We start from the raw sequence: 27,357 nt of genomic DNA, 5'->3' as shown, positions 1-27,357 counted from the left end.
TCCATTATTCCCACTAATGAAATTCACGGGGTAGAAGCCTTGGGTTTTTGCCTTTCTTTTTCACCTGCTCAATCCTGTGCCGGTCTGTTGATATATAGACCTCCAGGCCCCTTGGGATCTTTTAGCGAAGAGCTTGACACTATTATAGCAACCTTGAGTATTCAATTTAAACATTTTATCCTTTTGGGCGATTTTAACGTGCATTTTGATAATTTGGATGCCGCTGACACTATCAAAATACTAGATACCACTGCACCTCTGGGCCTTTTACCCTACGTGATATCGCCGACCCACGATAGAGGGCACACGTTGGATCAGATCTTTTCTACCTCTTCCATCTCTGTTGCGCCCCCTCTTCCCGTCTTATGGTCGGACCACTCTCTACTAGCTTTTAAGATTCAGTCCAGGTCCGCTGTAACTGGTAGACCGGTCGGCTGTCAGACCCGGCTGTCACAACCCTTTCATCTAGTTACACCTGAAATGATTGAGCAATATAGGCTCTCTCACCCCTGTTCTCTTACTGGGGACCTAGAACTGGACCTCTCTCGTTTCCAAACATGGCTAGCACAGTGCTTGGAGGACTTAGCCCCGCCTAAGCGTTCCCTCAAGAAATCTTCACGTGCCTCTGGCCCCTGGTTCACGCCTGCTCTCAATGCCAGTAGAAGGCTCTGTAAGAAGGCCGAGAGAGCTTGGCATGCCAATTATTTAGATCCGCTAAAGGAGGCCTATAGGTCCTGTATTAAGGCCTATCAAAGAAATTTATGTAGCCAAAAAAGTGTACTTCACCCAAAGGATTGAAGAAGAGGCGAATACTAGCAAAGAAATCTTTGCTATTGTGAAAGAATTCACCTCTCCTGCTGCCAGCTCCCTCAAATGTTCCTTCTCGGAGACGTGGGTCTCTCAATTAGCCAGCTTCTTCTGATTTTATTGGAGGAGTATTCAGGCAACTTTTACCTCTCTCGTTCCGGGAGGACTGTCCTGTCCTAAAACCCCGTCTGAGGTGCCTGAGCAGGGTCAACCCAGCCTGACAAGCTTCCCTCCTATCCAACTTCATGCCTCTTTGGAAATTCTCTTAAAAATAAGATCGGGCTCTCCGTTGGACCCCTGCCCCGCTAAGCTGCTGGCTAAAGTAGCCCATGTGCTCAACCCGATGGTTAACCCCATCATAAATCGCTCCTTAGAAACAGTGACAGTACCGTCCATCTGGAAACGAGCGATGGTCGTTCCACTGCTGAAGAAGCCTTCCTTGGATCACACTAATCATGCCAACTATCGACCCATCTCCCTGCTCCCAGCCTTGGCAAAAGTGGCGGAAAAGCACGTTCAGTCTGTCCTCTCGCACTTCGTTGAGTCCCATGGTATTCTGCACCACACTCAGTCCGGCTTCCGTACCAATATGAGCACGGAGACGGCCCTATTGGAGGTGACTGAGGCCATTAAGGAAGTCCTGGACTCAGGGGGGAAGGCAATGCTGATATTGCTTGATCTTTCAGCGGCATTCGACACCGTCCCTCACGGCCGCCTTCTGGCGCGCCTTGAGGAGATCGGTGTTGGAGGAACGGTGTTCAACTGGTTTTCGTCCTTTCTGACCAACCGCCAACAAACAGTCAGGGAACCCCCACACTCCGCGGTAGTGCCGCCTATGGATGTGGGTGTCCCTCAGGGATCAATCCTGAGCCCAACTCTTTTTAATATCTATATCTCCCCTCTGGCGGCACTTGCTGAGTCTTTTGGTGCCCAGATTGTCTCATATGCTGATGACACCCAGCTCCTTTTCTCTTGCGGGAAAGATATGGACTTTGATGGTGATCTCATTAAAGGCTGCCTGGAGGCAGTTTTCAATTGGTTTCAAGAGAATCAACTCAAATGTAACTCGGATAAATCCGAGGTTCTCTTTTTTGGCTGTCCTCCAGATACTTGTTGGAAATCTTGGTGGCCGCTGGATATGTCTCCCCCCTCTAATGCAACACTGGTGGCAAAAAAATCTCGGGGTTAAGATGGACACCCCTCTCACTCTGAAACCACAAATTATGAGTCTAGTTGGTCAGTGTTTTGGGGTTCTGAAATCACTTAGAAAATTTCTTCCCCTTCTCCCCATCGCCCATAGGAAAACGACAGTGCAGGCCCTAATAGGATCCAGGCTAGATTATGCCAATGTCCTTTATTTGGGCCTCCCGAAGTCTCTCCTCTCGCGCCTGCAGATTGTTCAAAACTCGGCCGCTCGGGCGATCTTTGGTCTTGGTCATCGCGCCCATGCGACCGGCTTGCTGCAAACCCTTCACTGGCTGCCTATCCAGAGGCGCATTGAATTCAAAACGCTCACCATTGCTTTTAAAACCCTTCAAGGTGTTGGCCCTCGCTACCTTAGGAAGAGGATCACCCTCTATAGACCAGCCAGAGCCTTGCGCTCGATGTCTTTATCTCTCACCACGGTCCCAGCAATCAGGCGCGCTCGTATTGGTGGACGTTCCTTCAAGTACCTTGCGCCCCGGGCTTGGAATGCCCTCCCACTTTCTTTAAGGAAGAGTGAGAGCTTGCTGTCTTTTAGAAAAGAGCTCAAAACTTGGCTATTTAGCCAATAAGCCTCTTTCCCCCTGTTAGAGTTCTGTGGTTTCGGGTCTGACAGCGCCGGGACACTCTGCTTGAGTAGCTGAGCGCTTAACAAAACCCCGTATAACATAACATAACATCACGGCGTTGCATGCCGCATAGCCACGGAAGCGCAGTAAGAAACCAACGCATCACCTCCCCTCGCAGAGAAGATCCGACGCATCCCGTATGCAGCAGTAGGGACCCGACGCATCACCATTTTTGCGTGTAAGGAACAGACGCATCACCTTCCCTGCAACACTTTCGTTTTATTGCGTTACGCATCTTAAGGTACATTGAACTCAAAGTGTTGCATTTTAACATCTAAAGAGAACTAAGCTAATTCAACCATTTTAAGTACAGTATTGTGGATTTTTGTCGTTTATGGGCTTATGTTAAATCTATATAAAGAATACTTATTTTTGATATAAAATGTACGTGGTATCAATCTGTAGTGTTGTCACTTGAATACTGTATGTGTTCACAAATGCTTTACACACTGCCTCTGAGATAAGCCGGTCTGCTCGTGCCAAGCTACCAAGGGGGTGAGCAGGAGTTATTTTAGGAGTGTCCCTGACTAGACGCAAGGGTCCCTACTTGGACAAAGTTACCTACCTCTGCCAACTAGAGACCCCCAAATCTAACAGGTTACAACAGATTTTGATTACATTTCTGTTTCGCATATGGAAATATCTAGACTTAAGTGTATTATCTGTGGCAAAATAGTCACTGCAAATGCATAACCTGCTTAATTTATATTGCATTTCCTATATTAAACATTAGTAGGGAATACTGGTAGGGACATTACAAATTCCCCCACTAGAAAGGTGTAATAAGTTATATGTATTTATATAACATGCCACTGTACAACAACCAGAGAACACGTTATTGGAGAAATGGGCCAGATTTACTCCAACTTTGATGGTGGCTTGGGTATACGTTAGGAAGATTGCCAACATTAACTCCAAGATTAAATTACATTAGCATTGTGAAAGAAGCCAAACAAGTTGCCATAATTTTACATCAAGTTCATATTGAGCAGCGTGAAGATCAATGTGCTAAACCTATTCAACCGTGTAGTCTAAACCACAACTGAAACCACAGAGGTTCCTCATCTACAGGCTCACCTCAAGTGTTGGTTTTCCATTGATTGCTTTCATCACAGCAGGATCACCAAGTTCAGACTCTTCTAGTTTGTCTTCATTCTCCTGGGTGTCAGTCAACACCTCTTTCAGCTCGGCTTTATCTTCGGTCTTGGCTTTTACTTCATCCTCAGTCCTACCTTTTCCCTTTTTATCTAGCACAGTTTCTTCTTCGTCTTCCAAAGAGGAGGAAGATGAAGACGAAATGGAGTCCACTTCAACAAACACCTCAGGCGTTGCTGCAGAATGATTCTGGATCTCGGTTTCTGAATAGGGCTCTGCAGTTCCAGTTCCAGGCACGAACTCCATCGTCTTTCCAGTATCCTCATCTGCAGAATCTTGATCTTAAAAAGAACGTATTTGTTAAGTTAGTTAACAAAACACTTGCCTACTGAATCGAGGAGCAAAAAAATTAACATTGAATAGAAAGACAAACAATTGCTCGGCTAATTAAACAGGCCAGATTACTATGAATTCCATTGCGCTTCCAAAACACCTTGTGCCACTTCAGAGAGCTGTAAATACAACCAGTCACACTCAAGTTTCAAGAAAAGATTGAGAGAATGGTCTCTGCTCTAAATGTTATTCTCTGTATAATTGTCCATTCCATTTTAACCCCTTGTGCGCTCATGACGGAACCACGCTGTCATGAGCCACGGGCGGCGTGTGCTCATGACGGCATGGTTCCGTCATGCTGCGGCTGTTAGCGGCCGCTCCTCCCACGCGGCTCTAATTCCCCACCTGTGCGGGCGAATTAGAGAGTGGGCGGAGTCGTGACGGAACCACGCAGTCATGAGCACAGCTCGCCCGTGCCTCATGACGGCGTGGTTCCGTCATGAGCATGGCGGCGCCTCGCTCACCCCTCACCCCCCCAGCGCTGCGGCGGAATTCACGCCGCAGCGAAGGGGTTGACTAATCGTCCCAATGTTGACAAAATACTTTAAACTGGGGCGAAAGATCTAAAAGTCGTCATGAATTTGTGGCATGCTACTTAAAACACATTTCTATAACAAATGCATGCCTGGTTTTACTATGGTAGCATGAGAAGATGCAGGCTATAACAAGCATTTGCAATGCAATAGGTCTCACATTTGCGAGAGTTGAATTTATTGGCATTGTAAATGACAAAGGCTTTTATTTATATGTTTTGATAATTAACACATTGATAAAAGGCATTGTCATGTACAATGCCTATAGCTCAAACACTTGTAAATGCAAGATCTATTTCATTTGAAAAAAGTGCCCGCCATTGTCCCAGCTGCTTGGAAAGTGAAAGCGTGCATGGCGTGCTGAATATTGCAGGAAAGCATGCCGTGACTGCAGTAGAAGAAACGCATTAATGAAAATAGTGCTTGAAGCCTAAAAAAAAAAAAATAAAAAAAAAAAAAAAAAGACTCCCTGTGTAACAACCAAAGTAAAAGGAGCAGTCCTGATGGGAGGTAATGAATGAAGACAAGGCAGTACTAAGGAGGGACTAACAAGCCTATTAAAGAATCAGAAGCCAGCATTTATGAGGGACAATGGCAGAAGCCAATGACAAATATGGGCGGAGAGTGGGCGACGCTTCTAATCCGTACTCCAGTTCAGTGTGGCTCGCAGAGCAGCGCATGCGCTGTCCAGGCTCGACCTAATAAATAAAGGGGTACGGTGCAGAATGGAAGCCACTTCCTGTTTACCTGTTGCAATCCCTCAACTCCAGCTCTCCCACATGGCTAGACTTCTGGCTGGCCTGGCAGCATAGTTACTCTATATAAAAAAGCGTTTTCATACCACATCACGGTGCCCCTAGGAGGCCTCTCTCCACCGCTGTTGAGTCTGAGCCTTCAGTATGAAAGGGGTTGGCGAGCCATTGTGCACTCATTAGGCAGTAAGCCAAGGAACCCTCACTGTGAAAGCGCCTCCCACTCCTGGGTGTTTGCCGAAGCCTGGCTGGTCTGAGGGATCATAGAGCACAGGATAATCAGTGGCACAGAGGAGAGGCAGGGATCAACATTCCAGGTGCTTGTACTGCCAAGTCGCACCTGAGCATACCTCTCATATAATTATGCATATTGACACTCCACTAATGAAGAAATCTACACCATACATGTATGGGATTAAGGATACAGTCCGCAGGAGCCAGAGATTCGATATTCAGTCAATCCATAGACCGCATAAGTGGCCCAAAGGTAGTAGAACTGAGTAGCGAAGCAAGGGCTCCAAGGATCAAGATGAAGGACATACTGACAAAGATGTAAGTGCTTGGAGTCAGGAGGGTAAAAGCTAAAAAGAAAATAGAGAGCTTTTGTGACAGTGAGCATGTACAGCTCCACGGACAATTAATTGAGCCAAGAACTGAAGGGTTTAGAAGAGACTAAAGTGATCTAGCGAATGGGAGGAGGAACTATAAAGAACTATACAGCGGTACAGCTCAGCAGAGAATAAAACCCGACAGCTTACTGAAGATTGCAGGGACACAGAAGGTAGAGCTCACAGGAGAATAAATGGTTCTATAAACTAGAAGGCAATACATTAGAAGCTCCCAGTACACAGGGTTCCAGGGATGAGAATTAAGGCATGACCTAATAACAAATAAGGCACTTCAGATACCGGACAATGTAGGTAGAGCTCATTAGATAAAAGTCAAGGGTCAGAATGAAACAAGGTCTGGAATAAATTGAGAATTTACCGCTCCAGAACCAAGCAGAAGTACAGCAAGCTCTGGTGATATTTAGGGATTAGAACCAAGAATTAGGGCTTCTAGAGATGTGGATACAGTAAAGGTGAACAGACTGAAGGGATCTAAAATACATCAAAGATGTGCATCCCTGCAGACTCAAGACTTTAGGGAATAGGAGGTACAGCTGACAAAAATGTTTGAGCTGTGCACAGAATAAAGGGTGTGAGAAAGAAGAGGCAGGGTGCTAGGCAAAGACTAAAAATGTATGGTGCGTGAGGATGCAGAGTACAACAGGCAATTAAGGTATTTAGAGGCAAGAGGAAGACAGTTGATATAGTAAGTTAATTCGGGGACCAGGAGAGTAGAACTGTGCAGAGAATAAAGCACTTTCCATGAACAAAACAAATGAGCAGCGAAAAAAAGCCTCTAGCGACCTGCCTCTGAAAGGTGACTTATCCACTGCGCCTCAAAAGGTGCAACAAAAGGTAGGACCATGCTGATCATGGGCACTTTATCCATTGGATTTGTATGAACGTACATCAAACCACAAACAGCATATAGCGATAATCCATCTTGTGAACACGATATTTCGCCTTGGACCAATCAAACATGCCCTCAAACACCTGACTGCCTGCAGACTATTCTATAAATCTATATATAATGAACGCTAACCTACCGTCCACCCACAAAGCTCTAACCAATAAACACATGCAATCAGTCCACGCACTCAGACACATGGCCTGCTCAGCAATTTCAACATCAGACTACAAAAAGCGACAAAGCAAAACCTTTCCACCAGACTGCAAGGACACCATGCATGTAGTACTGCCAGCACCGCATTAGTGAACTGTCTGAAAACTGCAGAATTCAAGCACAGGGGTAAAGGCCCAGGGTTACAGCCACCAGCCAAGAGAGCACTGTAACGGTTGCACAACACGACCGCCCTCCATCCGAGAGCTTTGCCACATCCGCACAAGGAGTAAGAACACCAGTGCCCAAACCACAGAAAGCAATTTAACCACTGCCTAACGGAGTAAAAAAATGCACTTCATTCAACTCCACAACCTGCCACAATCACTGCTGACAAATGAACAGTCCGTTCAATATGCCACACCCACCGTGACCAACAATGGGACATTAGAGCCCCATTTTTCCCCCGTCGGGGCGCTTTTCTTTAAACGTTAACATACCTGGAAGCGAAATACACGTTTCTGCAATAACCTTGCGTTGGTAAGGAAAACAGGGGCCACTTAACTCTGGGAGACATCTGATGCAGCCTACAAAGCGCATTGACACACACGACCTTTAACGTCAACTGGACCAAAACCGGGGCCGCAAAAGTTAGAGAGAGGGGGAGCAGGCGGTGAGCCCGCGAGTGGTGTGTGCACCACAGCGAGCCATGTGGTTTCAATTATCGCGCCTGTGTCTGGGCAAGATAATTGAAACCACATGGCAGCAGTGTGCGTAATAGACACCAATAGGCCATGGGCAGAGCCAAGCGCCCGGCTTTGGCCAATTGCGTGCGGTCTTTTATAAAAAGACTCACGCAAAGGCCAATAGCGTGGACCCAAAAGGAAAAGCACACGGTTCGTTTTGAAACCCCCTCCGAGAGGTCTCTTGCTGCGCGAGAAGTGTTGCGCACTGCAACGCTAGGTGCGAGACCTAAAAACAGGCCAAGCCAATAAATACCTACAAAAGTACAGATATGCACATAATCCACCATCAAGCATGTCCCCCAAATACACTAGGGCAGAAGTTAGGATAGTATTTTACAACAATAAGTAGGAAGCAAATGTGGCTACATTTAGCATTTTTAACAAGACAATATTAATGTAGTCAGATCATTTTGGTTGAGATGTACTTTTGCAGTTTATGTTTAAATGTCTATCACTGAAGTTTATTTTAATGTCTGAATTTTCACGTGGAGAAAATTCAAACTCCATCAAAGACTTAAGATTGCAAATCTTTAGAAATCCTAATGTCTTCCAACTTACGATTTTGTCCCACAATACTGGCTAAACCAAGCTATCAGCATTAATGTAATGACTTTGGGATGTATTTTTAGAACAACATACACTGCAGAAGGGTCCATCTGTAGTCTGGAGTTAACAGGAATTTTGAGGCACAAAAAGAAAGGATTTATCAAGAAAATATAATTGTTATTCAAGTGCAGAAACCAGGATTTGAACCCAGTTTGAAGGGGTACACGATCAACAAAAATAGTTGTCTAAATTTACCTATAAGTGACTAGATGTTTCAATCTACCTCCTGGGAAACTCCAAACTGATCAACTGTGCCCTGGTTTCATTCTACTAGGAACGGAGGCGAATACGGTCTCATTTGACCATCACAGGCCTCTGTTGCAATTGAATCCACCTTTACCAGGCCAATTGTTCTACCAGTGTAGCTATAATTGGAGTAAAGCGGAGTATAACTTAGTTACATTTTATTGCAGTGAACAGAATGAGTCACTTGTACAAAGACGCTCACTCAGTTACATTTCAACTTTTAAAGTGATCTTCAGGAAAGGACGGCCACATTTTCCTGCCACTGCCTGGAATTGGTAGCAAACTACGAAAGCTAACCCACTGAAACCAACAGGTCTAATGAGCATCTGCAATTAGTCAGGACACCACTGGAGGAGCAAGAACAGACTACCAAATACAAACCCAGTTAGAAGTAACTCCTCCTTCCTTCAACTCTACTGAATCCCAAAAATAAGTACATATAACTGATCTTTCCTGCGTATGGGCACTTCAGCACCAGGACTCCTTATAATATTTTGGCACGTAACATAAAAATCAACTGAAATCTTAGAACACACTAAACTAATTGGTGAAAATATTATTTTCTTAAAAAGGAAACTTTGGCCAAAAACTGTGTGCAAGGTGTAAATAACAAAGGATTTTCAAGGTCCCATGACAAAACACAGAAGGAAGGTTCTTGCATGCCCAATATTCTGACTTGGGCTGAAAACATGACAACTCGCTTGAGAGCCAGCACCCAAATTACCTCAATGTCTTATTCTGTAACCATGTTCTGCTGGCATCTTGCCTGCATGCTATCTGTAGCTCCAACCCCCACTATATTTTCCCCCTCCCAAGCACTCTTCCCTCCCCCACTCAAGGTCTTCCAGGAAGACAGGCAGTAAGAGAAGTAGATCTTTTTAGGGCAACAGCTCAAGGTAATGCTCCTAGGTAGCAATGGAGGAAGAATGCAATGAGCTATTCCTGTTATTTCAAAGTACGGTGATGAGAATTTGGTCATAAAGTGACCAGTCCAAAAAGGATGCTAATCTCCTACACTTCTGGTTCTGGTTTGGGCAACCAAAAGTCCCCAAACTTCAAAAGAGGAATCTGGTTCAACTAAACTCAAACAGGCAGACTGACATGCTGTACCTACAGAAAAAGGTGGTAACAAGTTCTGATCAGTGCTCTTTCATCTTAAGTCTTTACCTGGCACTCCCGCTAAACTAATCTAAAGTTGTGCAACTCCTGACATTGCCTGAGATCATCACCCACTGAAGAGACCAACACTCTCTAGAACTATCAACATAATAGGTAACAAGGTAATGATCAAGGAAATTAGACAACCTTGTGCTCCTCTTATTCTTCCACTGACCCCTTAGCCATTGAATGAATCTCCTCATCAATCCAGCAGAGGACAAGGACTGCCACTCTACCACACTCCTATCCTCTGGATATTGGTACACAATATAATTTTTCTTCTAAATAGTAAAATCTCTTTGTATATCTTTTCTAGCACCTAGCATTGTGCAGGTTTCATGTACAGTTATCTGGATGACTGCCTGAACAGGATGCCCGATCATCTCTTCTAAACAGCCAAAAGAAGCATTAGGACCAGGGTTTTAGAGAGCAGCCTCTATTTTTGCAAATTTAGCTTTTCCTATTGTATGCATTTATATAATCACCCAATAAATATTCTTTTGCCAACCTAATTTTAGAAACTCAAAGGAATATTTTTCCATGTCGATGTGCTGCGCTCCTCACCACCCCCCTCTCTTCTTAAAAAGTAAGTCCATAAGAATTGTTCCTCCAGATACATGCTGGCAACTTATAGCATTTCCCCTCTGTGAAAAGTATTACCATGGGTTATTCTTACCTACATTTGACACAGCTCACCACACACGTAACTGTTTAAGGACCTCATAATAATTTTTTTGGCCCGGCTAAAATCAGGTCCAGACTTATTTTTTCTTTGTCAACCCCTATAACTTCAGACTGCTTCAGCTTTTGAAAACATGTTTTCTAGCTGTGTTTGTACAAATGCTCCCATTGGCTAATCCTGATGATGCCCAAAAATTCCAAATGTCAAAACCCTGGTAGGCTGTGGTTCATCATACTTGTCATTTTTTTTATCAGTAGTGTTAAGAAAGGCTCCTTTCCATGCAGCACAGACTTCCAAACTGCAGAACGTCACATGGTTCTGCCCTCAAAGCTGAGCATCCATTTTTAAAAAAAATGTTCCTCTCATCTAGTTCTTGTGGTGACATTTATTTTACAGGTATGCAGATGACACTGATCCTCCTACAGGGCAATCTTTCTGGTTCAGCCCAGCACTTTCGTGCTTTATGCAAAGAGTGGAAACTGAACATAGCAATGGTCTTCAACGTCCTTCAGACAAGACGGAGGTCTTGATGGTCTAGAAAGATGTGTACCTGGATTTTATTTATCTGGCAATAAAAGTTACATTAAAAAAACAATTCATACAAATTAGACATTTGAAAAATCAAATATTCAGTGATAGATATTACAATTAGATCTCCTGCAATCCCATTCACAGGTTTACATTGCCATCAATTCATGGTTACTAAAATTATTAGATTACACTTACATTTTCTATACCAAAGTCTAACAATATACTCAGCAAAAGTTATAGGTGAAAAAAATTACCTTATAAATGTAAAGTGCATCACGCAATACTATTTGATCTGCTGATTTGCGCCTTTGCCAACAGAGCCCGACCCCCCACCCCCCTCCAGACATTTAAAACGGTCTACTAAGTTTTGTCAGCTGTCCCTGGAATCACAGATTTCATTGATCTCCTCCTTCTGTTCATTTTAAGGTACTGAAAAAGAGCTTGCCGGTGCGGGTCGATGGGCAGTAGGATTAATAAGGTCACTTCTACAAGTAGATCTAGGCTTGTTTACAGCAATTTACTTTAATTTGTCGTCCCAAGCAATCCCATTCCAGTCTGCAAGCGGTTCATAATGCTACTGCCAGACTAATCCATGGTGTCCACAGATTAATGCCTACTATCCCACTACTGCAGTCTTGTAAAGGGATCTCACTCCACGCTCTGAACTCGTCACTTGCTTGTGAAAATAATTTCAGGTGCATCCACTGGCATTCTCTGTAGACCATAAACTAAGCTCTCCTGGCTGCACCTCATTTTAGATGGGAGCAGAAAGGAGGACAGGCTGTTTCAGCACTGGCGCCTGCCACTCTTCTACCTCCCATTGTAAATGCTGAAACTATTCAACCTGATTCCCTTCCAAAAATCCTGAAAAACCAAATGTTCTTATCCAGCTAAGAATACTAATTTACTGCTATATCTTTGACAGATAACCATCAAACTACAACCAAGGGGCTGACTAATCAGCAAGAGCCTTTCTACCACCAGGTGATGTGGCACTCTAAATTGCAACCTAACATAACACTAGAAGAACAGTCTGGTAACAATCAACTATGTAGGGAGCTCTCTTCTTTTAGGTTCTCCTCCATCCACTGCAGCAGAGTAGAAATTAAAGATAACCGACTTAAGACATTCCTATTAACTGCATACTAATGTTTAAGAATCTCTCTCTGACCTTCTATACGGGGATGGTGAAAGTGGGCAAGGTCGGCAAACCAGCATGACAGACGTCTAAACTAGAAATTAGTCATCTTGCAGCATGAACCATTTGGACAAAAAGTCCTGAGTCTTCAGTAGTAGCACAGATAATGAAAAAGGAAGCCTAGCCACTCACTTTGCACATGTACTCACTTCATAAAAGCACTCCCTTGTGAAAGGATGAGCGAAGGAGTAAATCAGTAGTATGGAAAATGTGAGATACTAAAGTGGTGTATTTGACCCTGGAAGTTCCATTGTGTTTACTCCTGGCCAACAGGCATCTTGTACTCGTACGTAAATAACGGACTGGATTGCGCATATGAAATCTAATCACACTGCAACAAAGCCAATTTGTTAAGTAATAAAACTAATCAAGTACAACTACTGTGTAAGCCAAGAGTCGCCTTTTCCTGCAGCTTATAGGATTTTGACTCAACATTGCGCCGACAGACTTTGCATATCCATGTTCTGTGGCTTGATTCAATTGTAATTCCTTATCCCGTACCACTACACCATAAGAATCCATGGCTTTACATAGGAGTACATACATCAAACGAATATGGGTCTGAAGGGAGAGCGTTAGACTGCACAGATACTTGCGTGAAGAAGCCAAAATAAAGTTCAAGTTAGGGTGGTTGGTGGGAAATAAGTTACTGCTCAGTGAAGAGGTTGCAGGAAGGAAGGTGGGATAATTCCTTAGCCGCTAACAGCAAGAAGACACTTTAACCCCTTCAGTGCCCATGACGAGCTGGACTCGTCATGGGCCGCGGTTGCGCTGTGCCCATGACGAGTCCAGCTCGTCATAGACCCCGCCTGCTAATGCAACGGCCGGCACAGGGCGGGGAAAGGGGCGGGCACTGAAGGGGTTAAACTAATTTGGAGTAAACAACATTCAACTCCAAGGGCCACACTATGGAAACTGCACTGGTCAAATGAAAAAACAGAACAATTACATGTGCACCATTTTTACCACCTCGGTTATAGGGAATGGAGCAGACTGCATTTGCAACAAAACAAATCTCTGCACCGGAGAAGGCCAAAAAATCAAGCAGGTGGTTTCGCTCTACTTGTATTGCATTTTGAAAAGAAAACGCATTGCATCTGCATGAAACTTAGCTTGAAGTACCAACAGCTTGCCCCATTCAAATCACAAATTAAAAAGCAGTGCAAAATAAGTTCTCTTGATTTATTCAAGCAATAGCATTTGAAATAGCAAACATTTAAAATGGTATATAGGCAAGACATTTTTGATGGGATTTTTAACAATGGCTCTACAAATACATATCCTCCATTCCGCCCTAGCATGAGGAATTTTCTGTCACATAGATAGAAAAAACAGTTGTTTGCCCCTTTGAAAAACGCAGTAAGACTGAGCAAATTCAGTTGGCTATGCAATGTGTCTACAGAACGGACCTCAGATGTCCATGCCACTCCCGAACCCACACAGTCACCAGGGAATCACATGACAGCCAGTGTGGAAGCCAACGGTAGCAGATAAAGTGCGCAATGCTACCAGAGAGCATTAAAATAAAATGCAAAAAGAGCATAGCAGCTCAGGTTATTTTCCTGTATCTAAGACATCTTTGCCAGCAAACACCTACTCTCATATTCGCCAGAGGATGTTTATTCCATCTTAATATGCCAACACAAAAACATGATGCAAACAATCAGGCTTCAGATGGACATCACAAGTCTAAGTTCAGATTTGAAGATTTAGCACCAGCCTTCAACAGTGTGAAAAATACTAAATCTTACCAAGGCCAAATGTCACCTCATTGTACAAGTCAATCTCTTCATCTTCTTCTGCCATTTCCTCCAGCAGTGGCCCTTCTTCTGCTAAATAGTAATCCTCTGGGAGCTACAAGAAAAGGAGTGGATGCAATTACTTTAAGGTAATGATTTAAAACATGTTTTATGAAGAAATTTAATAAAACTATGGATTGTTTTTTGGACAATTAAAAACAAAGAATGTGCTGCTTCGATGAATTATCAAATATTGTGAAGGAGTGACATCTCTTTAGTTACTACAGTACTACATTACAGTTTGAAAGACTTGTTACATTAAATATCATAATCAAGCGAGCCCACAGAATGCCTGCGACGAGACCACCACCGGGGCTCCCCCTAGACCACTGACAGCTGGATTTCTAAACTTTCAAGATCGAGACCTGATCCTGCGAGAATTGCGACGGATGTGGGAAATCAAGCACACAAACACCAAAGTAATGATCTATCCTGATTACTCATGGGCTGTACAGAAGATGTGCCGCACATTTGACTCGGTAAGGGTGAAGCTAAGAGCCCTACAGCTCCAATACATGCTAATTTTTCCTGCCAAATTGAAAGTTATCTTCCAGGGCAAATCTCACTTCTTCCAGACCCCAGAGGAAGCGTGGGCCTGGATTGAAGAGCGCCCCCCCAAGATTGGAGGTAAAAGACACTGGCTTAACACGCAAGGACATCCTGAAAAGAATGAATCCCAAAGACAGAAAAAAAAGTAGACCACTGCGGATAGGAATGCGCAGAGCCCATGAAAGGACACCTCCGAGGGGAGCTCCTTACACACAGGAGAACGTGCACGTTTCAGATTCTGAAGGAGACTCAATCCAAGCCGGGAGGCGGGGTACAGGTTATCAGGACAATCCCCACTCAGAACTATCGGACAGACTACCTTGCTGATACGGACAGCGACCATCCACTCCTGTGGAAAATTAACTGCTGAAATAGGGGCTTAGTCACAGGTAGAAGGACGCTAACCTGTTAATAAACCCCAACCCCACCCCCCCACCCCCGGACACTAATACGCTCAGTCTTCCTGGGTGAAACTAACTGTATACAGTTTTTTGTATCCTTTTGCGTGCTTAAGTGTAGTAATAAAGTAGTTTAGGGAGAGGGGTGGGGATACAGACTTCTCGGGCTATAACTGTGCCAAGTTGTCATGTGACAGTTCAGAAGATGAGTGCAGGAAGTGGGAGAGAGTGGGGTGGGTGGGACAAGTTGCAGGGAAAAGGAAGTAGTGATAGTTCAGTAGTTAAGTGTTTCATTTCCGTTTTTTCAGTCAGCAGCAGGAGACTCGCAGACAGACAGAAAGGGGTTAAGATAGGACAGGATGCCCTCTGCCCCCAAACAGGGGACAGAAGACTACTCCCACGCAAGATGGGTGAGGGAGGATACACGGTAGTGGCGTGGAACGTCAATGGACTGGGAAACAAGGTTAAGAGAGGGCTAGTTGCAAAATATCTTGAGACTTAAGCCTGATATCGTCTTCTTGCAGAAGACTCACCTAATGGGGACACATTGCGCTTTTTTGGGTAGGGGGAACATACTACACTAGCTCATGCAGGCTGTTCCTCGGGAGCCAGAGAAGCCGCGATCTTAAAAAAATGCCTCCTTTTCATACCACAAAGACCTGGATTGATCTCAATGGGACGTTTGTGGCAGTCCAGGGAACATGGGGAAGACAGGAATTGACACTAATTAGTGTCTATGCCCCACCAAGACTCCAGAGTAGGACACTGGATGCTGTAGCTAAAGTCCTACTAGATTCTGGCCCTTCTACACATATAATCGGGGTGACTTTAACCATGTGAGCGATCCTAGATTGGACCACACGCACATAATTACTGGGAATCGCATTCCCACCTTGCTGGCTGAGTTTATAAAACTCGCTGGGACTGGCAGATCACTGGCGCTGCCACCACCACCCAATAGCCCGCAGCTCATCATACTTTGGGAGCACACAGTCTTTTCTAGACTTGATTATCTATTTGCCCTGGTGGGAGAGGTAAAATCCATAGAGAGGGTGGAGTACTTAGCAAGAGAAATCTCAGACCATTCTCCGTTTTGGTTAGAGGTAGGGGGCAAGAGATATGGACAGCGTTCGGAATGGAGACTCAATGCATGGTAATTACGGAACAATACTTAAAGAAGTGATTAGGACGGAGACGGATCTCTACTTTAATGAAAATGAGGGTACAGTTGCCTCGGAAATAACCCTATGGGGGGCCTATAAGATGGTAATGCGAGTCAACATACAAGATATTATATTGAGGAAAAACCATGGGGCGACGCTGAAGAGGAAGCCAATACACCTAGAGAAAGATGTAGGCCCGGACGTGGATACAATCCGGCTGCCTCAAATTGCACTCCTCGCAGGGAACTCAGAGCTCTGACAGAAATGGAGGTGCAGGCCCAAATAAAGGCCTCACACCACAGACTCTACGAGTCGGGAGACAGGGCAGGGAAGTTACTGGCCTTGATAGGCAGAAAGGAGGAGGCAAGGTGGGTGGCCATGATACAAGAGACCGGAGTAGAACACATCACAGCACACAATATAGAGGAGGCATTTTCCCGCTATTACACAAGTATGACGCCAGGAAGTCACTGATAGCTGCATACCTTGATCTAATTGACATCCCATCCATGACCATAGTCGTCTTAGGTGAAGGTATCACCCAGGAGGAAGTACTGGAAGCTATTTCCAGACAAAAATCAGGGAAGACCCCCGGGCCAAACGGCCTGCCGGCAGAATCTTTAAACGAAATGCTAGCCAATTAAGCCCCCCCATCTGTTAAATATGTACAATGAAGCAAGCAAGCATAGATCTTCGTAGTGCCCCCATAGTGGTAATTCACAAACCAGGGAAGCCACCAGAAAATTGTTGGTCCTATTGCCCAATCTCATTACTTAATGGAGAAACTAAAATATTGGCCTCCATTTTAGCGACTAGTCTACTTATAGTAATTACGTCTCTTATCCACTACGATCAATCTGGCTTCATGACGAAGAGCGCTACACGCCTCAACCTTCGTTGCCTGGCCAATTGGCTAGACACAGTGAAAAGCAGGACTACATCTCATTTACTCCTTTCCCTAGATGTGGAAAAAGCATTTGACACAGTTCACTACCTTACATGCGACAAGTTTTGGTGAAATTTGGATTCGGACAAAACTTTATAACATGGGTGGACCTACTTTATAACAACCATAGAGCCAAAGTCAGAGTTAAAGATACATTATCAAAGCATTTCCTAATAAAGAAAAGGAACCAGGCAATGCTGGCCTCTAGCCCCCCCCTTACTTTTTGCCCTGATATTAGAACCATTGGCATGTGTAATTAGAGCCCATCCAGGGATAAGTGATTTCTGCGACAATGACGGAAGTCTTATAGATGAACGAATTTCCTTATATGCAGATGACATTGTGCTTTACATAACGAATCCGAAGAAGACCCTCCCACAAGTACTACATCGGTTTAAAGAATATGGCTATAATGCGGGATATAATATTAATTGGAACAAGTCAAATCTGTACCCAGCAGGAGGTAATCTTGACATGTGCACATTACCAGAACATCTCTACATAGCCAGGAAGGGATTTAGATACCTGGGGCTCTTTATTTCCACCAATGAAGCGGACTGCTTGCAGAACAACATTAGGCGAGTAGTCACGGAATTCCGAGAAGATGTGGCCCGATTGTGGCAGCTCCTTCTGACATTACTGGGTAGAGCAGCTATGTAGAATATGATCACCCTCCCCAGGCTCCTTTACATCCTGCAGAACACATCAGAATCCCGTGGCAATCTCAAACATGATTAATGATGAACTTTGCATTCTCCTCTGAGATGGGGAGGGGGGATGGGGAGACGGGGGGAGACAGGGGGGGGGGCGGGTCACCCAAGAGTGGCACTTCAGACGCTACAATGCAGCCAATATAATGGAGGGATTGCATTGCCAGACAGTCCTACTACAGAGCTGCACATCTTATCGTAATTAATGAGTGGGGGCACATAACGGGAGACCACCCAACATACGCACTGGAAAGACTCCAGTTCCAGAAACACCTACTCACATTAGGTCTATGGGGGCTCAGGAACCAAAAGACTATTGTCTACCACACAAAGAGCGATTGAGGCATGAAGGGGGGGGGCAGAGAAACAGATGCAATGGGATAAAAAAGGTGACTAGGGCGATGCCGCTTTGGGAAGGCAAAAGATTTGTCCAAAGTGTCTAAACTACGTGGCTTTAAGAAATGGGACATGGTTAGAATTTCAAATGAGGGCAATATCTTACATAGTGGCAACTTAATTCCCTTCTCTGCACTTCAAACTGAGTACCAATTAGCACATACGCAAATATACAAATACCTCCAATTGCAGCATGCGTGGAGAGCAGATAAAATAGACACGACGGACATCCTCAAATATGCACCACTCAAGAGTAGATTGTTACAAGAAGAAATTTCCTCCAAGGCAGTTTATGGACATACAAAACTCGAATTAACATTCCTGACAATTTGAAATCCTTGCGGTCCAAGTGGGAGGATACCTTAAGCCCATTGGAAAATATTGATTGGGAGGAGGCCTTGATTCAGCCAAGAGAAATGGCTATTAAGCTACGACTTAGGCTAATTCAATACAAAATCCTTCATAGGAAGTATTATGATAGGGCCTGATTGCATACAATGGAGAGAGCGGAGTCACCCAATTGTCTGCGCTGCTACACTGAATGAGGTACATACAGACATACATACATAATGGGAATGCTAGAACATTCAAGGATATTGGGATAGGAAAATAACAGAACTAAATGATATACTAGATGTGCAGGTAGCCAGGATAACTAAATATTTATTACTCTGAATCTCCACAGACGTTGACCTTCCCAGGTACAAACTTTCATTGTATAACCTGGGGCTGATAGTTGCTAAAAGAGATATTGCTAGGCACTGGGGAACATCAGATATGCCCACCCCAAAGGAGTGGAGAACCAGGATGGACCTCTATCTGGGGGCAGAAAAGACAACATATGCAGCCGGAGGCTGCCCTAAAAAGTTCACTAAAATATGGGCCCCATGGTTGAGCTACAATAATTTAAAAATGGAAGGAGGCGGAAGCCAATAACAGGCACCCACCCATGTTGAAAAGAAATAAATCATGTGACCCCTAGCCACACACATACGCTAGCTGGCAAAGAAATACATCTCCTACATTTGGGGGGGGGGGGGGGGGGTGTAGGAGGATTATATTGTGGAATATATTTTTGCATCGGTTTTGCCGAAGCGAATTCCAACTGTACTATTGTTGAACAGACTGTGTACAATGATTCTCCTACCAATGTGAGGACTAATATTTTTCGGTTTCATTTTTTGTCGAGATGAAAATAATAAAATCTTTTAAAAACAAAAAGTGACAGTATGAAAAATGTACATCAAAAAGAATGCACCTTTCAAACGAAAGGATAGCATAAAAATGTTATTATTTCACATCATTAACTAAGTACTAATTGAGTTTCCATTTTTAGGATGTAATGTCCTATATTCCTGGTACACCAAATCATAAGATTAGGCGTATTATGTACATTACCAGAGGCAGTCCCCAATGGGTATTTATAGCTAGGACTACGTTTACATAGAAAATGCCTTTTTGTGCTGCTAATACCTTTGCCGCTGTTTGACGAACCTCTACAAAACTTTCCAAGTAAGTGCTACTTTGTCAAGTTTGTGCATGAAACGTTTTGGTGTGATGTCAAGTGTGGGGGGGGTGGGGGAGGAACCATGAAAAAAAAAAGGGGGGGTGGCAGGGGGAGGTCCCAAAACGCACAGACCATTATTTTTTCTCATAACTTTAGACAGCTACAGCCCAAACCACTGAATGGATTTACATCACATTTGGCAGAAAGCTAGATCTTGGTCCAGAAAAATTGCTTTTTTTGATTTAGTATGAATCCATCCAGTAGCATTTAGTGCTAAAACAAATTGTATATATAATCACACCGGAGATCTGAAAGCAGACAGATGTTCATGTGGAGATCAGATTGCCTGCAACCACATCAACACTGATGTGGCGGCGGCCTTTTTAGGCATCGGGACTCAGTCCCAAGAAAAATCTTTTTTGAAGAAAAAAAAAAACAAGTGAATATGCATTGCACAGGTTTTTTTTTTATTTCAAGTACAGGCTCCCACAGATTTAGAATAATAAAAATCCAAAAAGAACTCCCAGGTTGGGACAGGGCAAAGGTGGCGGGGCAGCTCTTTTGCTTTTTAAGGGGAGGAGCTGCATAACCCTCATCTCTAGGCTTAAAAAAGGACATGAGGACCTTGCGCTCTCAGGCAAGGAAATCAGAATGAATTAGTCCCACCTGCGAGTGCAAAGTAAAACCTGCTCTAGCATGGTGAGAGCATTGCTGGCTCCTGCTGCATTCATGGGTGCAGGCTGGGGAGGCAGTGGGGCTGTGGGGGTCCTGTACCTCCCCCACAGGACCAGCTGTGGAGTGCCCCCACTTTATTTACAAAAAAAAGGGTGAGGCCGGCTCCTGCAGGACCAGGGACAGGGCCACTGGGGCTACCCCACAGCCCTCAACAAGAATAATGACCTGAGGTGTGCCAGCTGGGAACCCCTTAAATAAAAGAAAAATGCCGGCTCATGCACGGTCCGCGGAAAGGAGCCACTTGCAGTGAGCCGGTGGTGCTGCAAAGGCCCCAGGGCTCTCCCCACAGGCCCCCATCAACATAAAAAAGCAGTGAAAATGTTAAACAAACAAAGTGAATGAGCTGTCACAGGCGCTCATTATTCACTACTCCTTCAAGGAGCACTCCATAACACCCTGCGAGGGCCATTTACATATTTTTTGATTTTGGTCTTGTACTGAGAAAGGCAGGGGCTCCACCATTTTTTTTCCTCATGTTTGGGGGGGGGGGGGGTGCAGAAAGTTCTGTGGCACACTAAGGTTAGAAGAAAAAAAAGGGGGCAGGGGGGACTTTCCCAGGCTGGGGCTTTTGTTCTACAGCTAGGAGTGCAGCACCCTTTAGGGCCTGGTACTGTGGTTAGAAAATGCATTAAAAAAAAAAAAAAAGGTACAAGGACCACTTTATGACTGCACTTTGAACTGAAAAATGTTAAGACACAGGCATGTTTGTTTTATTTGGTTTCCAAATTCTGACCCACAAAATGAAATAACTATGTAAAAAGAGTCACAAACATTAATGTGTATTTAAATAAAGCCATAAAATATTTTTTAAGTAATCCATATTAAGAAACATTGCATTTGAAACATACATTTGATTTAACTTGGTAACTTTTGGAGAAAGGAATATATATAGTTGGGTAAGAGGGGGGCAAAGCAGATTGGTTGCCAGCGGGGGTTGGATGAAGGGCACTGCTAATTACACCACATATTACCATCACTCATGACGTAACATGACATCATTCATAATATCACTGCAACATCTTTACATCTGATGACACAACTGTGCCTGGCGAGGGTGTGATTTCTAGTTACCTTAGGTGGTTTTAGGAGACAAGGGTACCCCGATATGTGAACCTGGGGTGATAATGAAGAGTTAAGAACAATGGTTCAAGGATGGCCCAAAAGGGTCCAATAGAAAAGGTGACCCAGGCAGGGTCACTTGTTTTTTAAGATAAGTGAAATCAATTCCGTAGGGAGCAGGAGACAAAGTACGTAAAGGGTCATGTAGGTCAAAAGATAGCAGGTATTTATTTAAACAAAGTCACTTTTAGAATGCTCACAAAATAAGAAAAGCGTGGTGTGAAATAGTGATAGTAGTTTTAAAAAGACATCGCATTGACAACAATATAGTAGTTGAATTCCATAATTGATCTTTACAAGTTATAAGGAATTCATGTTGTGGGGTGGTCGACGGCGTTTCGAACCCAATTATTGGGGTTCATCTTCAGGACAGTGGTGAGCATGTATTTTGAAGTTAAACTGCCCGTAAAGTTCCTAGAGTCTCCAAAGTGGTAGGCAGGGGCTTCAAAGGTTAATTATTTGAAAACCAGCAGCTTGGCAGTACATAGATCCGCCTGGAGAATGTAATTTTCTTTAGAGGGGCGACAGGGCAGTGAATGGGAGCCTGAGGCCGAGCAGTCAGAGATGTCCTGCAGCTGGACATCTCTGACTGCTCGGCCTCAGGCTCCCATTCACTGCCCTGTCGCCCCTCTAAAGAAAATTACATTCTCCAGGCGGATCTATGTACTGCCAAGCTGCTGGTTTTCAAATAATTAACCTTTGAAGCCCCTGCCTACCACTTTGGAGACTCTAGGAACTTTACGGGCAGTTTAACTTCAAAATACATGCTCACCACTGTCCTGAAGATGAACCCCAATAATTGGGTTCGAAACGCCGTCGACCACCCCACAACATGAATTCCTTATAACTTGTAAAGATCAATTATGGAATTCAACTACTATATTGTTGTCAATGCGATGTCTTTTTAAAACTACTATCACTATTTCACACCACGCTTTTCTTATTTTGTGAGCATTCTAAAATTGACTTTGTTTAAATAAATACCTGCTATCTTTTGACCTACATGACCCTTTACGTACTTTGTCTCCTGCTCCCTACGGAATTGATTTCACTTATCTTAAAAAACAAGTGACCCTGCCTGGGTCACCTTTTCTATTGGACCCTTTTGGGCCATCCTTGAACCATTGTTCTTAACTCTTCTAGTTACCTTAGGGCACCAGTTATTCGTGATAACTAGAACGGGATTTCAGTGGTTTTGTGAATTTAAAACTGTTGTTTTAATAGACATTCTCACCTAATTATAACGTCTCTTTAACCTTTGATTTTTTTTTAAGTTCATTTCAACATTTTAATAAAAATGCAAAGTAAGATATTGGCACACCTAACCATGGGCCTTATTACGATGGTGGTCGGACCGCACACAGACAGGCTGTCGGTGGCAGTCCAGCTGCCTACAGCCCTTCGGTCTGACCATCGGATTACAATCCCAACAACGATCCTGACGGGGTGGCGGTCGGAATAGTAGTCCCGAATGGGGCGGTGCCAAGGCAGGCACCCCGTCTGGATTACAAAATCCCTTTCAGGCAGCCTCTTTATGTCAGGAAGAACGCCATGAAAAGGCTGTCCAAAATGGATTTTAGGCCAAACAAACAGGGCCCCCGGCCATAATGGTCCACTGTAAAGTGGCCCTTAGGGGCCTATGTAGTTCCCCCACTCACCTGCTTGCACCGTGTGCCATGCGAAACACATGGTTCATGGTATACAGTGTTTGCAGGTGCAGTAGATGCTCCATACCGTGGTGGGTTGTGCTGCAGCCATTTTCCTTGGCCGCAGCACAAGCCGCCGTGGTATGAAGAAATTTCCAGCCGCCAACAGTGATCCCATCATAATGTGGCGGTTGGTCCGCGAACGCTTCTCAGGCAGTCTCTGACAGTGGCAACATAGAGGTTTGATCATCTACTATCGTAATAAGCTCCTATGTTAATTGCATAAAGAAATGCTAGACATATACATTACACTGTGGCTGTTCCCACTGTAGTTCTAGTAAAGTTACAGTTTCCAGAGGAAGAGCATTTGACGAATCTTCACAAAACTTTCCAAAAATAATTAATCCATATTAGCTCCTTCCAGAAATGTTTCTGGTGATCTGTCAAACAGTGGGCAAGAAAAAAAAGGGAGGGGAGAGTAAACAAAAAAAAAACCTTGCCCATGCTATTTTCTGTAGGAATTTTAGAAGCGTTTTTGGAGAAAAAATAAAGACTGAACTGTCTTGCACCATCTTTGGCAGAAAGCTAGATCTGTATTAAAAAAGCGTGCTTTAGTTTAAATGTGTTCAGGTGGTGCTCAAGTGGGCAGCAGCTGAGGCGGATGCCCTGCGGGAGGAAGAAGCGAAGGGCATAGGTAAAACCCCGATATCCTTGGAGTGGGCGCTTCTGCTACATCAACTTAAACAGTCCCAGCCCCAAGATGACCTGAGCGCGAATGCGACCACCTGACAAACCACATGTGACATGGTCCGGCTGTTCCATCTGATAGTCCATGACAACCCCTAGTTTGATTTCCCCCCCCGGTTTGTTCTTGATTTGGCAAACACCTGTTACACTACATACTGCATATAACTGAAGCCGAAGTAATTGTAAATGTCAAGATTGAGATCACCTGACTGGACACACATTCTTCATGTTAATGCGGTCAAATACTGATATGTAACAACTGTACTAACAAATGCCAATACATTTTTTTATTTTTTTTTTAAATAGTTTAAATGTGTTCAGCCATTTGAGAAATTAAGGTTGAGATATGTGTGCTATCTGGACTTTCCCACAAATTAAAGAAATTGACCATTCCATTTGGCTAATAATTTTTTTTTTACCCTCTCTGTACCCAGGCACGAACCAGTCCCCGCAGAAACAGACAGATGGTGCCGGAGAATGTGTGTTTATATGTGTATGCACGTGTACACACACACACACACACACACACACCCCCCCCCCCCAAATGACCAAAGGTTACATGAACGTTAAAGCTCGGTACACATTTTAAACGTACAAAATCATAGAAATTCAGCAGTTCTAGTTAGTCATCTTAAGTAACTAAAACAGGCCCTAAGAGAACTAACTCGCACCCACGCCTTGCACAGTTCTCATCAGGAATTTCACAGCAAACGTTGCAGTGATGTCAATGATGTCAAAGTAGATGTTATGAGTGATGTAATATGTGGGGTAATAAGCACTGCATGGCGAGGGCGCGAATTAGTTACCTTAGGGCACAAGCTATAATTACTTGAGAACCAATAATTGCTCATTTCTATGGTTTTGTGTGTGTAAAATGTGAAACGTTCCTGTAACCTTTGTGGGGTTTTTCCAGTAAATTATTACAGTTTTTAAATATTCTATTTCCCCAACTAACACCCCTGTAAACTGTTTTTAAGTGAATTTTAAAAGGTTTTAACGTAAATTAAATATTACTATAGCTTAATCCAACCACAGGCGCACATAGCGTTTGCAATGCTTGGCAGGGGTGGGGGGTGGCCGCAGGGCCTGGCCGCCAGCCAGGCTCTGAAGCCAACTTCCCAGATGCAGCCGCTCTCCTCAGGCTGAATTCTTCCAGTGTCTTCTACCAGAAATCTGTGACATGAATCTGAAAATAGAGAACACAACAAGACTACAAAAGGGGTGACTCTCCACCAAACAAGGGTACTTCCTCTTAATTATATGAAGTGCTTCTATATTTGGTGTACATGTTCTCCTACTCCTTGGAATTAACAAAACACACTTGCTTTGCCATCACCAAGCCCAAGAAGTTAGGATCATTTGTCCTTTACAGAAGCGGAGCTTCAACTGGGGCACCGGCTATGTTTATATTTGAAAGTGCTTCCCATTGAGGTTCAATTTCTGTGAAATGAGCATCAGGCGCAGAACGAAACCACCTGCCTGGTTATCCAACAAGAGTACACATTTGAGCACAAAATGGGACTGCGGTGAAAGCCTCAATACAAACAAGCAAACAGCTATTTCCCAAGGGTGGGCACCTAGGGGGGGGGGGGGGGGGTGGGCTTCGTATTGCAGGGGGTACCCTGGGGAAGTGGTGGTCTCCAGGGCCGAAAGTGGCCGAGAAAAGGGGAGGGGGAGTTGGGGGGGGGGGGGGGGGGGGTGAAGGAGGAGAAGCCATGCAGCCACTCTCCCCCTTTTGGATTAATCAGCCTGGACTCAGGGAGGTGGTGGTGGTCCCGGGCTGATATCCACCATGGGGGAAGAGGTCCACGTATGCCCCCCTTCTCCAACCTTATATTTAAATTGGTCCCCAGGACCAGGCCCACCTGAGGGCTCAACTTTAAACAAGCACGGGAGACCACGTTTGTTGATTTTTTCCCCCCCAATTTTGCCGCAAATTTGCAGCTCCACCATGGTTGCGCAGCAAAATTATATACAAAAAAAATGTTTATGGTCACTGGCAGGGTTCATGTGGGACCCAACCACCAGGCCTAGGCGTTCAGGGTATTCCCACCCTGACCCCTTTCCCTCTTTTTTTTTTTTAACTTTGTTTTTGGGACTCGGCTGAGCAAGCGTCCCAAAAACAAAGTTTACAACGGTGCAGGTCCTTTTCCAGATGATTATCATAGGCGATGGTTTGGTGAGGCTCCCTCTCCCCCCCCCATCCATCCAAGTGTAGTGCCATTTTAGTCTCCCCCCACACTTACGACTGTTGTACCCCCTCCTGTGTGTGGACGCATACTTATGATTCTTAAATTAGGTGACGTGGTCAATGAGGTCGGGGGTTATAGTTCATTTTTATTTGGTTTGCAATAAAATGATATCATGTAAGATACAGGACTTGGAATGAGATTCTCTAACATAATTCGCTTAATCATGGTTATACTCCTATGTCACTAATTGCTGTAAGCACTGTCCTGTTTAAATAAAAATAAACTTTGTTATAAAGAAATGAGGGGTGGAGGGGATGTGGATTGTGTGACGGGATTTGCGGGGGTGGGGAATGGGGGGGGGGGGGGGGGAGCAGGCGGAAAGCGAGCGGGGGAGAGCAGGAGGAAAGAGAGCGTGGGGGAGGGGAAGAGAACATCTGACTGGGAGGATGAAAAGGACAAAGCATCAGCTCCCTTCTGCCACCGAATTTTAGCACACAAAGACGCATGAACCTGCACAGGCACTGCCAAGTGGCACAATGTCATCTAACACACATGTAGCCTCGCTGTCCGGGTTCGGACGGACATGGAACAGTGGGGAATTAGAGTGGGTGACACGAGTAATGTTATTTCCCTGTATGCGGACGATGCCCTGTTTTATTTGGCTTCTCCCCGGGACGCACTTCCGGAATTGCTGCACCACTTAGACCGGTTTGGGGAGGTCTCTGGATTACGACTTAACCGTGGTAAGTCACTGATTTTTCCGTTGGCGGGCCTGGACTCTGTGCCCTTGGGGGACCTACCTGACCTTGGGCTGCGCTGGGAACAGGCAGGGTTCCGTTACCCTGGGATACAGGTGGCCCAGACGGACACGCAGGTGCTAGCCCGGAACGTAGATCGCATAACCGCTTCCTTACAGCAGTCGGTGTCCTTTTGGAATACTCTTCCACTTTCATTGATGGGTAGGCTGGCCATCGCCAAGATGGTGATGCTCCCTAGGACTTTACATGTACTCCAGAACTCACTATGTCCGTTGCCGCCACGAGTTTTCGAAACTCTAAACACATTACTCACGTCCCTGCTATGGGCGGGCCGGCGCAGTAGGGTAGCTCTTAACACTTATCCACAGCTACAAGGGGGGGGGGGGCCAGGAAGCTCCACGCTTCGACCTATATTACTATGAGGCCCATTTACCACATGCGGTGC

The 27,357-nt window shown here is 44.6% G+C and overlaps 1 protein-coding gene across 5 annotated transcripts in view; it reads right to left on the bottom strand.

Annotated features, from left to right (window-relative positions):
• PATL2 (PAT1 homolog 2) overlaps nucleotides 1–27,357 on the bottom strand; it is a 443,602-nt gene that overhangs the window by 337,429 nt on the left and 78,816 nt on the right. For all 5 annotated transcript variants that reach the window (XM_085621371.1, XM_085621372.1, XM_085621370.1 and 2 more), the window contains exons 3-4: nucleotides 13,999–14,101; nucleotides 3,717–4,075 (exon numbers count right to left, since the gene is read on the bottom strand). In XM_085621371.1, coding sequence (XP_085477497.1) covers nucleotides 3,717–4,075; nucleotides 13,999–14,101 — 462 coding nt within the window. The remainder of the gene's footprint in view (nucleotides 1–3,716; nucleotides 4,076–13,998; nucleotides 14,102–27,357) is intronic.

Source organism: Triturus cristatus, chromosome 8 (genome assembly GCF_964204655.1).
Source record: "Triturus cristatus chromosome 8, aTriCri1.1, whole genome shotgun sequence".
Classification (NCBI taxonomy): Eukaryota; Metazoa; Chordata; class Amphibia; order Caudata; family Salamandridae; genus Triturus; species Triturus cristatus.
Note: the sequence above shows the minus strand (reverse complement) of the source record. Positions and strands in the feature narration are given on the sequence as shown.